Source organism: Hetaerina americana, unplaced genomic scaffold (assembly GCF_022747635.1).
Source record: "Hetaerina americana unplaced genomic scaffold, ioHetAmer1.1.p SCAF_10, whole genome shotgun sequence".
Lineage (NCBI taxonomy): Eukaryota > Metazoa > Arthropoda > Insecta > Odonata > Calopterygidae > Hetaerina > Hetaerina americana.
The window spans coordinates 38288473-38302753 of NW_027286070.1; the positions used below are offsets into that span (position 1 = coordinate 38288473).

Consider the following 14281-nt stretch of genomic DNA (forward strand, 5'->3'; position numbering starts at 1 on the left):
AAGGACGGGAGAAAGTTTTAGGGCGTGAGTCGATCCCTCACATGGGCTAGAGGACTGCAGGGAATGGCTAATTAACCCACGGTCACATATCTAGAATCACGTAAGATAAGTAACCAGAGACATTTAGAAAGGAGGTGAAGGTACTGTTGCAATATCGTTTGACAACCTCTTGGCGTTTTTTGCTTGGGCAATTCCAAATTGTCCGAAAAAAGTCAGTATTCTAACCTATTCAAACAATACGCGACAAAAACCATATCAATGTCATCACATGTTGATGATACGTTAGCATCGGAACCGATAGTGTCATAATATTAAAAATTTTTGAATATTACAGTATTTTTTTCTAATTTATGGACACGATATTACCCCTATTTAACAAGTCTTCCTTCAATTTATTCCTTCCTGTAATTCAGCAGTTTTTGACCCGCGAACCCGTTCAGTTAGTGCATGCATTTAGTGAAGAAGTATTAGATGTATCGGCACAAATTTACTTAAGAACTAGACATTGGGAAATTGAAGTAATTGGATCTCCCATTATGATCATTGATCTAGCTATTTTGGATTGTAAATTGACATTTGATAAATCAATTGACGAATGTCAGATTGACGATTTTTACTCTCCCAAAAAATATCAAAAGTAAGCATTTTATCAGGTTTTCCATTCATGAAATGCTTTTGGTATGATAAGGCCACTTTAAGCTCGCCACAAAAATATAATAAATTTAATATGTGACCTGACGTATGGCACATGTGTGTGTGTGTGTACTTGTGTGGCCTCATTGTGGAATTAAATTGCACTATTCTCAATGCGTAATGACACTATCCGTCGTCAGCCTAGGATTTAATTTTACTACCGTTTCAAGCTTATTTGTAACTCTCTTAGACTACTTCGTTGGCCTTATGAATCTTGAATACGTATACTTTCAAGGAGCTTCCGCGATCGAGTTTTACCACGTGCTTAGAGAGTGAGTGAGTGGGGTCTTCGTTCTAAATTATTCTTCATCCACCACACGCATTATTAGCGGAGTTGATTGGAGAGGTGGCGGTCTGAGGTCAGACAGAAGCCAGGGGTGGTATTAATTCCTTTTGAGACGCGGTGTCGCTCTGCCAACCACCTAGCGAAGAGATGTGAAGGATTGCCTTTAGGACCGTTTCTGTTTAGTCGGATAAACAGTAAAACGATCGCTCATCAGTTGTCAGTTAGCAAAAATATTAATCATCAACTATTGGCATATAATCATAACCTAAGGTATTCGGATTTGATCAAGAAAGTATTATTTATATTTTTATTTTTCCAGCTAAGAATGTCCCCCGCAATGATTATTAAGTAGATCAAGCCAAATATATATGATTGTTATTTTGAAGCCGAAAAAGTTCTTAATTCTCGAAGCGAAGAGGCTGTTTCCGTGTGGTCTAACGGGCTATTATTCCCTCTCCGGAATCTTTCAAAATTATGCAAATATTTAGTGAACAGAGGATTTTAAAATATTGACTAAAATTACTAATACATTCCGTGATTGAGAAGACACTAAATACTTATTTGGTAGTTAGCGATTTCGGCGATGCCAGACAGCCGGATGTTATAAATTTTTCGGCTGGCCTCCTCATTTTAATATTTCTCCTAATTGGAACTAATTAGGCACCTGGAAAACGAATACGTCCCTTTGTGCTACGATAAGGGGAATAATTTTTACTCTACATGTGTGTAGTTTGCATTATGATTACACTGGGCAAAAATTTAAGCCTCAACAGCATTTGAAGGTAAATTAAAAATTTAAACCAGTGGCTAAGTTACAGTTGGCTCACAAGCGTTTAGATGAACGCTACGTTATTAGACAATTAAAGACTTTGAAGTTTCCGTTCCATGACATTTATCCAAACGTATTGGCTATATATTTTATAACGAAATGCCGTGATTGGATAGCTGTTAAGAGTCAAATATTTAAATTCAAAGTGAAACTTGTTTGGCCTTCGAAAACATGGAATTGGCAATGCCATCTATTTTCATTTAAAAGCCTCAAGAAACTGTTGTCACGATGAAACTGAGAGGCAAAAAGTCCGATGGGTGGGAAACTAAACATTTCCTCTTAATTCCAGCTCACTAGATAATTTGACTATCTCTAATCTATAAAGAATTCAAAGGATATAATGGACGCATTCTCGGACAAATTGGAGGAATTGAAGAGCGGTGAGTTTCTTGGTGGATATTTATTGCCTCCGGATGACTCCTTAATTCGGGCAGCATGCGTGCTTTCTCTCTCTCTCTCTCTCGCCCCTCGCCGAAGGGCGAGGAAGGAGAAGGTCCCAGAACGCTCACGGGTTCCTCTTTCGAGCGCCGATGTTCCCTCCTTCCCCCTTAAAAAAAAGTCTCCCCTCCACCGAGACGAATAATCAATTTCCTCTCTTGTTCGCAAATTATCTCCGACCGCCCTTCCCCTTATCTTTCCCATTATCGCGGCGCTCCCGTGATCCCTGTTCTTCTCCCCAATCCGGATTTCAAAAGGAAACCATCTCGTTTTTCGCGTTTGATTTTGGAAAATCGATGCGTTAATTCATTACGCTGCCTCATTATTAGGTATTATTATTTTTTGAAAGCAATTTTCGCACCCGAGGGGGAGCATCCCGCGTGACTTCTCGGTGGATTAAGGCATGAAAAGGCCGACCCGTTGCACACCCCACTTTCCCTCTTACCATCCCTCGTGCCATCACACTGTTTCCCTCTCGAGGTGCTCTTTTGAAACCACCTCTAAGAGTTCATCGCCCGCTCCTCACGCCTCGGGGCAATCCACCCCCGAAGGCGACCCGTAGAGGTCCCCTCGCGCCCACGGAGACTAAATAGTTTCCTTTCCAGAGAGAGTGATGCCCATCTACTCGGGCATAAAATTTCACCCACAGAATGCCGTCGACTACTGGCCTCACGTGCTAACGTAGTCGGTTTTTTGAGTGTTGGATAAAATTTAATTCCCGGTGATCCTTGGTAGAATTCCGACAGCCTAGCCATTAAAAAATACATTTGATGAGATTCCACGAAAGGATTTTACCGTCTGTTACAACCGGTTTCGCCCGTTAGGACATCATTGAGTGAATAAAATGACAAATTCTCAAACATCAAAGCGATATGTAGGAATATCTCCGGCCGAGCGTGGGTTTGGGAACGAAGGGTGAAACTCATGAGGAGAGGACGTCATATTCTGATGGGCACCTTGGGATTTGAGGGGTAAAGGTTGGAGGATGGACGGTGAGGAGGGCGGAAGCGCACTGGGATACAAGCCTCCGCGTGAAAATTCAATGGATACCAAATATGGTTTGAAACGTGTGGCTGCCACTCCACTTCAACATGCCTTGGTTCTCCAGATGCCGCCTCTTCAACTCTCTCACTGCGGGAACCACTGCTGCGCCCGATGTTACCTCTCCAGATTAAAAACCATCCGAATATGAAATAACACGACCTCTCAGGCACGGGAGATTGTACTTTAATTTTATTACCCATCAGAAATTAGGGTCAACTCCCTCGCATGGCCTTCCTCGAGGCCTCATTAGAGAGGCGCAGAAGGAAACAAGACCGCAAATTACCAAGTGGAGTGGTCCTCATCACCTAAAGATACTTGGAAGTGTTCCTCGGAAATAATTTCTTCTCTCCTACTTACCCGTTGTGATATTCGTGCGTACCAGATATGCTGCTGGAGCTAATTGAAATAAATATCCCCTTTTCAATCTTGGTGATTATCACCTCCAACAGGTTGGGCATGATATGACCTGCTGACGATGAGTTTGATCATTGAAATCTCCCGTTTTTTTTGGCAGAGTTGCAGAATGTAAGAAAATGGGGATTGTAATTTCATTGACGTAAGTTATGGATGCAAGGTAACATCAACCAGAATTTTTCCAATGCAATATGTGCACACGCCATGAGGATATTTTTGAAACCCTTTATCATTTTTAACGACGCTTTTGAAGTACGGAGGATTGCTCAAATAACATAATGGTGGAGGACCTCTAGAGGAACATATTATTACTGGGAACCAATTGTTTTGGGGCAAAGTACAGCTTGTTACCAAAGGCAACAAATCCAATATTTTATCAAAATGAATTTCATTGTAACTTATTAAAAATGGTAGTGCGTGATAGTTCTAAGTCATTTACGTTTGGTATATAGGGCCCTGGATTTGCGAAAAACGTAAACAAAACGTTTTCCTTCGTAAGGACGAAAGTATTAAGTTGTAGTCCATTCCTTGGAAATTTTTTGTATGAATTTATTTTATATTATCCTCAAATAAAATTTTATTTTCACATATTTGTCGAAAAATCTGAGCTCTATCGCTCTATGAGTAAAATGTAGTGATAAAAATAATTTCGTCAAAGTGTCGGAGCGGAGCCGAACAGTGACAGGTGCGATATTTTTTTTTACCTGGATTCCCCTTTTTCCTTTTTTATCTCAATAAATTGAATTACAAATGCGAATGAGAATTGAAACTAATGAATTCAGGAGAAAATAAAGGTTCTGGTAATTACAATTATAGGAGATGGTGATTTGAGTCGCTCTTTCATTCGGCGAGGGGGATTCTAACTGAAACAGCCAATCGTCCAAGGGCGAGCGGAAACACCGCTGGAACTACCTCTAATGCAGCGGGGGGAATGAAATAGAGGGGGAAAGGGAAATAACGAAGGAAAACGCCATTTTAATTAATGATCTCGTGAACAGCAGTTGGGCTGCGTGGTAGGTAGTCGGCCGCCATTTCCCTCGCCGCTCGGCAGTGCATATATACGCTTGCCTTTTTATGCAACAGAGTGAGCGCGTGTAGAGGCGGAGATAATGGGCAAACATCTAATTCATTTGCGCCCGGCAATGGCGGCTCCAAAGGGATGAAGGGACGCCGAGGGAGTAGGGACAGGCCCGAGTACCACGGGAGAGGCAGCCATGCGCCGGCAAGGTGGCGGGGTGCATGCGCATTATCCATGTTTTAACTTCATCCACGATTATCTCGCATAGATATCACTGAATTAACGCAAAAGACTCCTAAGCGCTGAAGGAGTTAATTTCTCATGCCAATTACCTCCTTATTAAATGTTCATTAACCGTACGCAGGGGGTATTTATCCTTTCATCTCGTGTTATTCAATTATTAAAAAGAACATCACGTAACCGAGTTGTTCGTCATTATCACTGCTGTTATGCGGCAACTTGATCAATAGACTGTCATCGCGGCTACGGCGCGTTGCTGATGATGGCATTGTAAAAAGGCCTTCTTCATTCCGAACCCGTTGACCAGTCGTGCGATTCTCGCAGGCAGCACAGCGGAGTGATTGAAAGGGCGAAATGAGTGTGCATTTGTCGCTTCAGGATGGAAAGCTCGGAACGTCTTTCTTCACTCTCTTGCGTGCTCGCAAGAGCAAATAACGTGCTCGAAAAATGGAATAAAACACCTGCAAGCCACGCACATTGAGGCAAAAAAATTAAGTTTCTGAGGGGTCGTTTATCGCGCGAAGCACTAGCAAAAAGCGGGTCTAAATAAAACCTGATTCGACATCGTCGATATTTTGAAGCGATTACATGTACATTCTGCAACGCTGGGAGGATTTTACATTTTCGAAGTAGCACTTGAGTGTCGTCGCTCTGTGGCATCTTTCTGGCGAAAATAAATAATAATTGATGTAAATATTTAAATAAAATAAATAGACGATGTGCATCGACCATACTAAAGTGAAATATTTTGTAGATTAGTAGTCGTCACTATCTGTAAAAGATTCGCATCGTAACCTTACATGAAAGTAGAGTTGTACATATGTGCTTCTTAATACAGTCAAGCAGTGGAATAGAATAAGTGGAAGGAAGCGCGCAGAATATTTCATAATAAGTACTACCAGGGAAAATATAGTCCATTAAATGCGTCATTGTTGGTTCAATTGTGATTAACCTGTCAACGAAAAGTATAACGTCTGATATGCTACCAATGCGGCATTTTATTCACCAAAACGGAAAACTATAAAAGAATAAATTTAGTTTTCAAAGAAAATATCGTTCCAGAATTGATATCATTATATACATTAATATAAATAAATAAATATATATATATATATTCATTCATTGGGTCGAGGTAGTACAGGGGGTAGAGCGTTGGACAACTGACCGGAGGGTCCCGGGTTCGATACCCGGGCAAGCCTCTCTGGTGGGCATTGCAGCTCCACCCAAGCTATGTGATTTTTCGGGTACCAGATCTTTCTGGGAAACCATAACCGGCACAGGAAAAGGAACTGGCCCCCTACCCTGATGTGTGAATTTCACACGCCGTCGGGATTAGTAATGGGTGAACTCTATCATCACCTACCAAACCGATAGGTTGATTACTGTGCTTATGGTTTATATATATATATATATATATATATATATATATATATATATATATATATATATATATAAGTCAGTTCCTTCTCTCCCTTGAGAAAGGTGGTGTGACCACCAAAATTCGGAATACATGTAAGGTCTGTGTTTTTATTCGTTCTCGCTTCTTCGTTTACATTATTGAAATATAAAGTATCTAAAAACTCCTAAATATGGAGTATTTCATATAAAATGTGCTTCTCACTTTAACTGCAAACTTCCGAAGCATGACACCTACATATTTATAGCGCCAAATAACCTGGTAATTTTGAACTTGGTGCTGGTTTAAGCACTAGGTTCCACATTACCAGTGACTCGCATATCATAGTTGCGCATATTGTCAGAATTGCTGCTGTGATTTCGACTTATCAGAAATAAATTTGAAAATCAGAATTAATGGCAATATAAAAAGGGAAATGGCGAGATGGCTTATACACTGGTGAAGAGACAATTCAGAGAAACGAATAGAAAATCGCAAAACATCCGACCCTCTAAGGGAAAATACTAATAGATGGTAAGGGCATTGGGAATAGATGGAAGGGATACATTGAAGTACTCTATAATACTCCCAAACCACTTGAAGATGGCTTAATTAAAGATGATCAGGGTCCGCAGATATTAAGAAGTGAATTTGACAGAGCCATGAACCCGTGAACCTTCGTGAGCCGTTCGAGGGGTGAAACTAGAGCAAGTGGAATCCTTCATCTACCTGGGCAGCAGCATAACATGGAGTGGAAGAGGTTCGACCGATATCAAGCGAAGAGTAGCCCAAGCTGAGAACGCATTCATGAAGAAAAGGCAATTACTATGTTCAAAGAACCAACGGTTGGAAAAAAAGGAAGCAATTGGTTAAAGTTTCGCGTGGAGCATGGCGCTCTATGGTTCTGAGACTTGGAACATAGGAAAAGTGGACCAGCGAAGAATAGAGAATGCTGAAGATTAAATGGGCAGACGAAATAAGAAACGAGTAAGTATATAGAAGAGCAGAAGAGGATATAACCATTTGGAGAACTCTAGGTCAAAGAAAAAATAGATGGATTGGACGCACACTGAGGCACAATGGATTGATTAGGAATATAATAGAAGGAACGATAGAAGTGAAGATTCTACGAGAAAGTCCATGGGACATGTACATAGGACAAATTAAAAAGTACGTAAAACAGAGAAAGTATCAGGGAGTGAGGGAATTGACATGGAATAGAGTAGAATGGAGGGCTGCAGTAAACCAATCCTAGGATTGAAATACTGATGATGGTGATGCCATTTAGGCTCTTATATAGAAGTTTAAAATAATTTCTACAAAGCTGTTATATCTTTGTAGCAATTATAATATAAAATTTCGTGAATGTATTAAAACGCCTTATAACATTTTGAAAGTATTCAGCTAAACATCAGATCTGAATTAATTCAATTTTTATATACTTATTCATGCATTCAATTGATGATATTTCTCTAAAATTAGAGAATTTTCTGGTATAACAATGGATATCCCTATTTAGGAAAGATATTTAATACCCGTTACTTTTCTAGATTTATCATGCATATTCTACAGTTTTGTAATCACTACAGTCAATATACGATGTCAATGTCGTAACTTGGCGAAATATCTAAATATGCAGTTCTCCTGGGGATGCTTCAGCCAAACGTACTCACATTTTAGAAAGGTTTAAGGTATCAAAGTCGCATAATTAAATAATTGTGAAATTTCGATTTGCCGTCGTGAGTATTCAATTATTTTTTCTATCCGTTAGAACTTATATTTAGTTAATGTTGATTATGCACTGTACCGTAAGATTTGTGTGGTTGCAGGAATGAGCTACGATGTTTCGTTATCTGGCGAACAGTTTTAATCACTAAGAAGAGAGCTAACACAAAGAGAGCGGACTTGTCGAAATGGTTGGAAAGATCTTGGAGTCAACTCCGTTTCGAGTAAGACCGTATGATATGTATTGCTATTGTTTCAACCGACTCAGTTAACTCCCTCCCACTCCACCGACAGAGAGAGTGTGCATGGCCCTGGCATAATTCGGATTTCCTCTTCTGTACCTTTCCAGCGGCAAACCAGGGGGCGGCGGCTCCGGGGAGGAGGCGTGTCCGGAGGGAACGGCGGCTGGTGGCGGCGGGACCCCCCACGATGGCGGCAGTCCGCCCGCGACAACCCCAGTCGTTCCTGGCCGCACGGCTGCTGACCCACCAGAGGTAAGAAAATAGCGTAGAAAAGACTATGATCCGTCTCCTAAATATGCCGTTTTATTACGAGTGTATTTTACGGTGGAGATAGTTCTTATTAGTGACAAAGAGAAAGACGAGCCGTTATGTATTGAGTCCGGAGAAAAATTGAGGTTGATTTTATGACCGAGAACGCAAGACGATGACTGTGAGTACGCGCATATATTTTCATAAAAGTCCATGCTGCATAATATTTGCTAAATACAGGTATATAAAGGTACGAGAAACTGTGATGTTAGTTAAAATAAAAGTATATGACTATTTATTTCCAAATTTGTATTTTTTTTTCTGTTGCTATGCTGGGGCGTGATTTGGCACTTATCACCGGTGACGAAATCCAGTATTCATTGAGGACTGGGGCCGTTACTTAAAGCTACGCTTCCATTTACAAGCCATATGAATACAGACATAAATAGAACCCAAGACTTTCAGATTCGCATGCTTTGTAATCAAGACATTTGGACAAGTTATATTGTGATTTACGTTTAACCGGCGAGTGACGCCTATTGTCGAGGTCATAAAGGTAACCCCCAATTTTTTTTCCGGCGAATACCATAAACGCCGAATAAAAAAATACTGGAGAAGGATGCACACACTAATGAACAATGATGATGGATGAATATTCTAACTTTATGCAAATACCTCTCTCTGTTGATTGTGCTTAATATAGCCTATGATTTAAGTTCAACTCACTGCCCGGATAATGTTTGTGTCTGCTAATCTAGAGGTCGTGAGTTCGATTCCCGCCTATTAGGTTTTTCCTCCAACCTGTGTATTTGTGGTTGTTCTTACTTCTATTTCATTTTCATTGTCAATTGTTTATACTAAACCTCTGCTGTTTGCGCTCAAGTTAAGTAAAAACTCCGGTGGAAACTGATTTTTCAATCTGGCAATATGGGGCAAAAGAGAGAGAGAGAGGGGAAAGGGAAGTTGACACTTCTAAAAATTTAAGCTTTCATTCCAATCAAAGGAGACAGTAATGGGAGGGAAGATGTTTACCCCAAATGGCGGTCAATACTCCTGAAAAGAATGAACAGATGAGCCACGTTCGTGGGGCATAATGTATAGACGATTAAAATTTTTACTTAGCATAATTTTTCAATGAACAGCCAAGCAAGCCGTTCATTTCTTAACGAATTTCCTACGTGTTTTCCCTGCCACGCCTCGCAGAAACCACCCCAGCAGCCCAATGGTGATATGACGAATGGATGTGGTCCGCCGCCTCCACCACCTCCGGCCAATGGGCCGTCATCGGCAGTGCAGCCCGTCAACATCCCACACAAGCGCTACCTCCGATGCCCGGCCGTGGTCACCATCGGCCACCTCAAGAAGTTCCTACGGCTCAAGTTTGACCTGAGTGAAGCTTACAGGGTATGTACTAAATGCATTCAGATACAAATTTGCGAAGAAAAGAACGTGTCTCACTTCTGGGGGTGAAATTCTCTCCAGAGCTCCTTGATGATGACACTGACATAAGTGGCACCTAGCCCATAATTACTCACTCAATTTTCCTTTAGCACACAAGAGGGAATTTTCGGTCGGCTGCTGATTACTGTCATGATTTATTCACCGATTATTCCGGTAACTGTCGATATTGGATTTATTTCCAGGATAGTTAATTTGTGAACACTGACTGGCAGAGAAGCGCTGGATAATCGATAAAGCAGAGGTATTACGGAGATATACCTTGTATAGCAATATTTTTGGGTTATGAGAGCATCTATATTTCAGATATTGTCTCCTCCAAGTCAAAGAATGTTTTAGTTCCAATTTGGTCTGCTAGACGTTCCGCCATTAGTGTCGAAGGCAGTGGCCATCGTAAAGAACGCATATAATTTACTGGAACTCCGTAAAAAATAATTAAAATACCGTATCTTGCCATAATTTTTTGTGATGTTACAGTGCTAACGCGATAAAATAATATTATTATCGATACGAGTGATGTTTATTTTCAGTATAAATCGAGCAATAAGAATTAGCAAGAGGTGTCCTACGTCTACTTTTATTTTCCTGTGTTTGTGATATTTAAGTTACACAGCTGAAATATGTCTTACAAACGCAAAATAACCAGCTTATAACTGTTTAAAGCCAAACGGAAGGATTCAACACTGTGGGAAGATATTTGTATGAAATGGCAGTGAATCTTTTTCAACTTTTTTATTTTTTTTAATTGCAGCCATAAAAAATTTTATGAGGAAAATCATATGATGCGATAATCGAATATTTGACTTAAGGGACTACCTGTCGATTTCTGATTGAGTTTAATCAATGCCACTCATTTCAATCGGCATCTGCAAAGTAATTTGACTGTTAGCTTGTCATTTGTCGAGCGTAATTCTCGGAATAGGCAAACTGGAATCATGTCATCGGACGCTTTAGCTTTCGCGAAAAATTAGACCCGTACGAAATCATGTGGCATTCTTTAAGAGCGGCCTGAAGACATCATTCAAAGGGTTGTCACAACATCACGCTATCAAGGCAGCGGTTACGTCCGGCGATAAAAACTAACCAGTTTTCGGCAGTGCGAGAGCTGCCACCACTCCCCCCTCTAACCTCCTCGCACTACCCCCAGGCTGATTGAGCCGATGTGAAAGTCGTCAATTCCCAGCGCCAGCGATTTCGGACGGGCGATTTTTTCCATGAGCTGTTTGTTGCAAATAAAGGGGAGTGAGAGAGAGAGAGACGGCAACTGGAAGCCGACCTCCACTGCCATCCTTCATCTTCTTTTTTCCGCCATCGTTCACTCCGTCGATCTCGTGGATGCCCGTAAACGTGAACTACTCTCCCAACTTTTTTTGTGTTCTACCACGAAGTAATCTCACCCGCATTTGAGTGAAATTAGAATACGCTCCAAAAGAGTCGGTGTCTGTGTTACATGGAGAAGGGCACGTAAGGGAGATCGTCGGTAACTACTCTCACCCACGGTTAGGAGGCTAAACCAGATTTTGCCTTTGGTGGAGGAATCAATTATATCACAGATTGTTTAACTAAACGTTGTCCCAAAATACCACCTAGGCTTTACGGAAAAACATCTAGAGCAAATGTTATCGTTCAGTGCAATTTTATATGATGAATTAAACTTAAATAAAATTCGTTCATCTTGAACCATTCGTCCCACGCATCTCGTGAATAGCAACCCTCGTCGTATCCGTGGGGAGACACGTACCTCAGCCTGGAAAACGATTATGCATAATTTCCCTTGTCGATCGCGGATTTGGGGCGCTGACCGTTGAAATATTTTACAAATAAAAATTTTAAATTTAGCGATCTTATATTTAACGCTATTTTTTGTGTCGGTCCATTTTTAGTCATACTTTTATTTTCTCGGCGTCCCCTGGAGATCGACCTTAATGTGCAAACCTTCGCCTCAAAATTAATTAATCAAGCAATCAAGGCATTACGGCGATTATTTACATCTGGGAGGCGCCTCGCGACTCCCCAACCGAACCTCCCCTTGGGAGGCATTATTCAAAATGCTACAAACCCCTGCGTAAACCCCTTTGCCTTCAATATCTGGCGTTTCGCAACTCGCGAGCCACTTTCTAATTTAACGTGCATATTTATCATTCACCATTCCGGTGAGTGCCTCTGCCGCACGTTGCCATGAGGTTAATTACATTAGGAATTATGGAATTGAGGTGAAACATCAATTGTTGTTTCGGCATCAAGTCTATGATACCTTTAGAAAACCCCTTGATGTAATTAGCTGGAAAGCGCCCAAATGTAGTACTCAGAACAAACAGGCAAACTAAACAAACAATTAAATGAGCCATGTCGTGACTGTCTTTTTCACATAATCAATACCTTGCTCCCCCCGATGTAGCTAATTACGCCAGCCCTTATCTTAGATTGCCTGGAGCGCAACGGTATTCGCCATTGCGGGAACCGTTTCCGCGAATCAACTAATGGAACGTTAAATGTTAAGTGTGACCTGGGGACAGATGGGAGTGGGGCAGCCACTCTTATAGTTTATACACCTTAAGCGTATGAAGTCGCTCATTCATCGGGATGTTTCCGCAGGCCTAGAAACTGGTGTCCCAAGCGCAGTAAGTGAACACCATTTTCCTCAGCCACGGCATTCCTTTGTCCCGAGCGCCCATTACTTGGGGGATTTTGTTACACGTTCTCGCTCGAAGAAAGTGAATTCCCTTTGTGATGATCGCACCGCGAGATAGCGCCGTGCCTGCACTCGAATCCGCTTCTCGCTGGCACAAAGACACACAAAGCACACCTCGGGCATTGAAAACAAATGGGCGGGGGATAATGATTCATTAGGCCCGAGGATCCTTGAGAGCGCACTCTCATAGGTGTAGCCATCCCCCCATCATCCCCCTTCCTCCCATCCCCCTTCTAAAAGAGCCGCTCATGGCCATTTCGGCGATACAAGTCGGGAAGAGAAAGGGCGCTCGTAATGAGAATGAATGGCGCGGCTGCTACGGCACTGAAGAGTTTGGGGCGAGGAGAATCGAACGATGGGTGTGTGCGGGCACCCAGGGGTGGCGGGACGGTCAAGAAAACAGCATTTCCCGACCGCGGGGGGAGGAGGAGGTGTTCGATACGGAGCGACAAATTTCGATGCCAATTGAGCGGCGCTGTTAGTTCAAATTTGTCATAAAGAAATATCTAAGCTGACGACATCTCGTGCCATATTCGATCTTTATCCCTCTTCCTCCCTCACCGCAGTCCACCCTCTGTGAACGATGTTTTTCCGACGCTCTGTTTTCTCTCGATATTTTTATATTGAGGGTTAATATTGAAATTTAATGTTAATCTAATTAATCAGTGAAGGAAGATTTTCGATTCGCAGATTCACTACGCAGTCCTCTACTTTTAATCCTGGCCTAGCATTGCACAAAACACCGTTTTCATCTTACACTACCACATAACGTCCATCAGTATACCGCTTGTTCTCTTCATTCAATCAAAATGTCAATATTTTTCCACCCCACACTTTGCTTACCCAAAATCATTTCAGCTACCATAGTTTTCTGCATTGCATTATCCCTCCTTATCATCTGCCTTCTCTCCTCTCATTCCTGGTACTAGTTTGTTTGTTTCCTTTATGTCCATTTCACTTTTCCCATCTACGAGGGTCATCCGGAAAGTAGTACCCGTTCGTGAAATAAAGACACAAAAGTAAATATTAACAAACATAAAAAATTTTATTTGAAAGAGGATACTTTAAACTACTTCTCAACATAATCTCCAAACAAATTAAGGCATTTGTCATAACGTGTGACAAGTTTCTGTATTCCTGCTGCATAGTCCTTCGCCGCCAGCTCATTGAGATACAGGGTCACTCCTTCTTTAAGTTCTTCATCGCTGTCAAATCTTTTTCCTGCCAAAAAGTCTTTAAGCTTTGTAAAGAGATGAAAATCTGAAGGGGCCAAGTCCGGGCTATACGGTGGATGGCCGATCGTTCCTCACGAATTCGTCAACTGAGCTCACCAGTTGGTCTGTAATGACAGACGGTCTCCCCGAACGCTCATCGTCGTGTGTGTTCCCCCTCCCCATGTTGAAGTTACGACACCACCGCCGAACAGACGACTCGTCCATTACATTGTCTCCATACACCTCCTTTAATTGGCGATGAATATCACATGGGCGAACGTTTCTTGCATTGAGGAATTTAATCACTGCCCTCACTTCACAACTGGCGGCGTTCTCAATTTTT

The 14281-nt window shown here is 41.6% G+C and overlaps 1 protein-coding gene across 1 annotated transcript in view; it reads left to right on the plus strand.

Annotated features, from left to right (window-relative positions):
- The window catches only part of LOC139700309 (AF4/FMR2 family member lilli-like), a 247612-nt gene that overhangs the window by 127994 nt on the left and 105337 nt on the right, over window positions 1-14281 (plus strand). The window contains exons 6-7 of the mRNA XM_071598949.1: window positions 8433-8577; window positions 9778-9978. Of these exons, the coding sequence (XP_071455050.1) occupies window positions 8433-8577; window positions 9778-9978 (346 nt within the window). The remainder of the gene's footprint in view (window positions 1-8432; window positions 8578-9777; window positions 9979-14281) is intronic.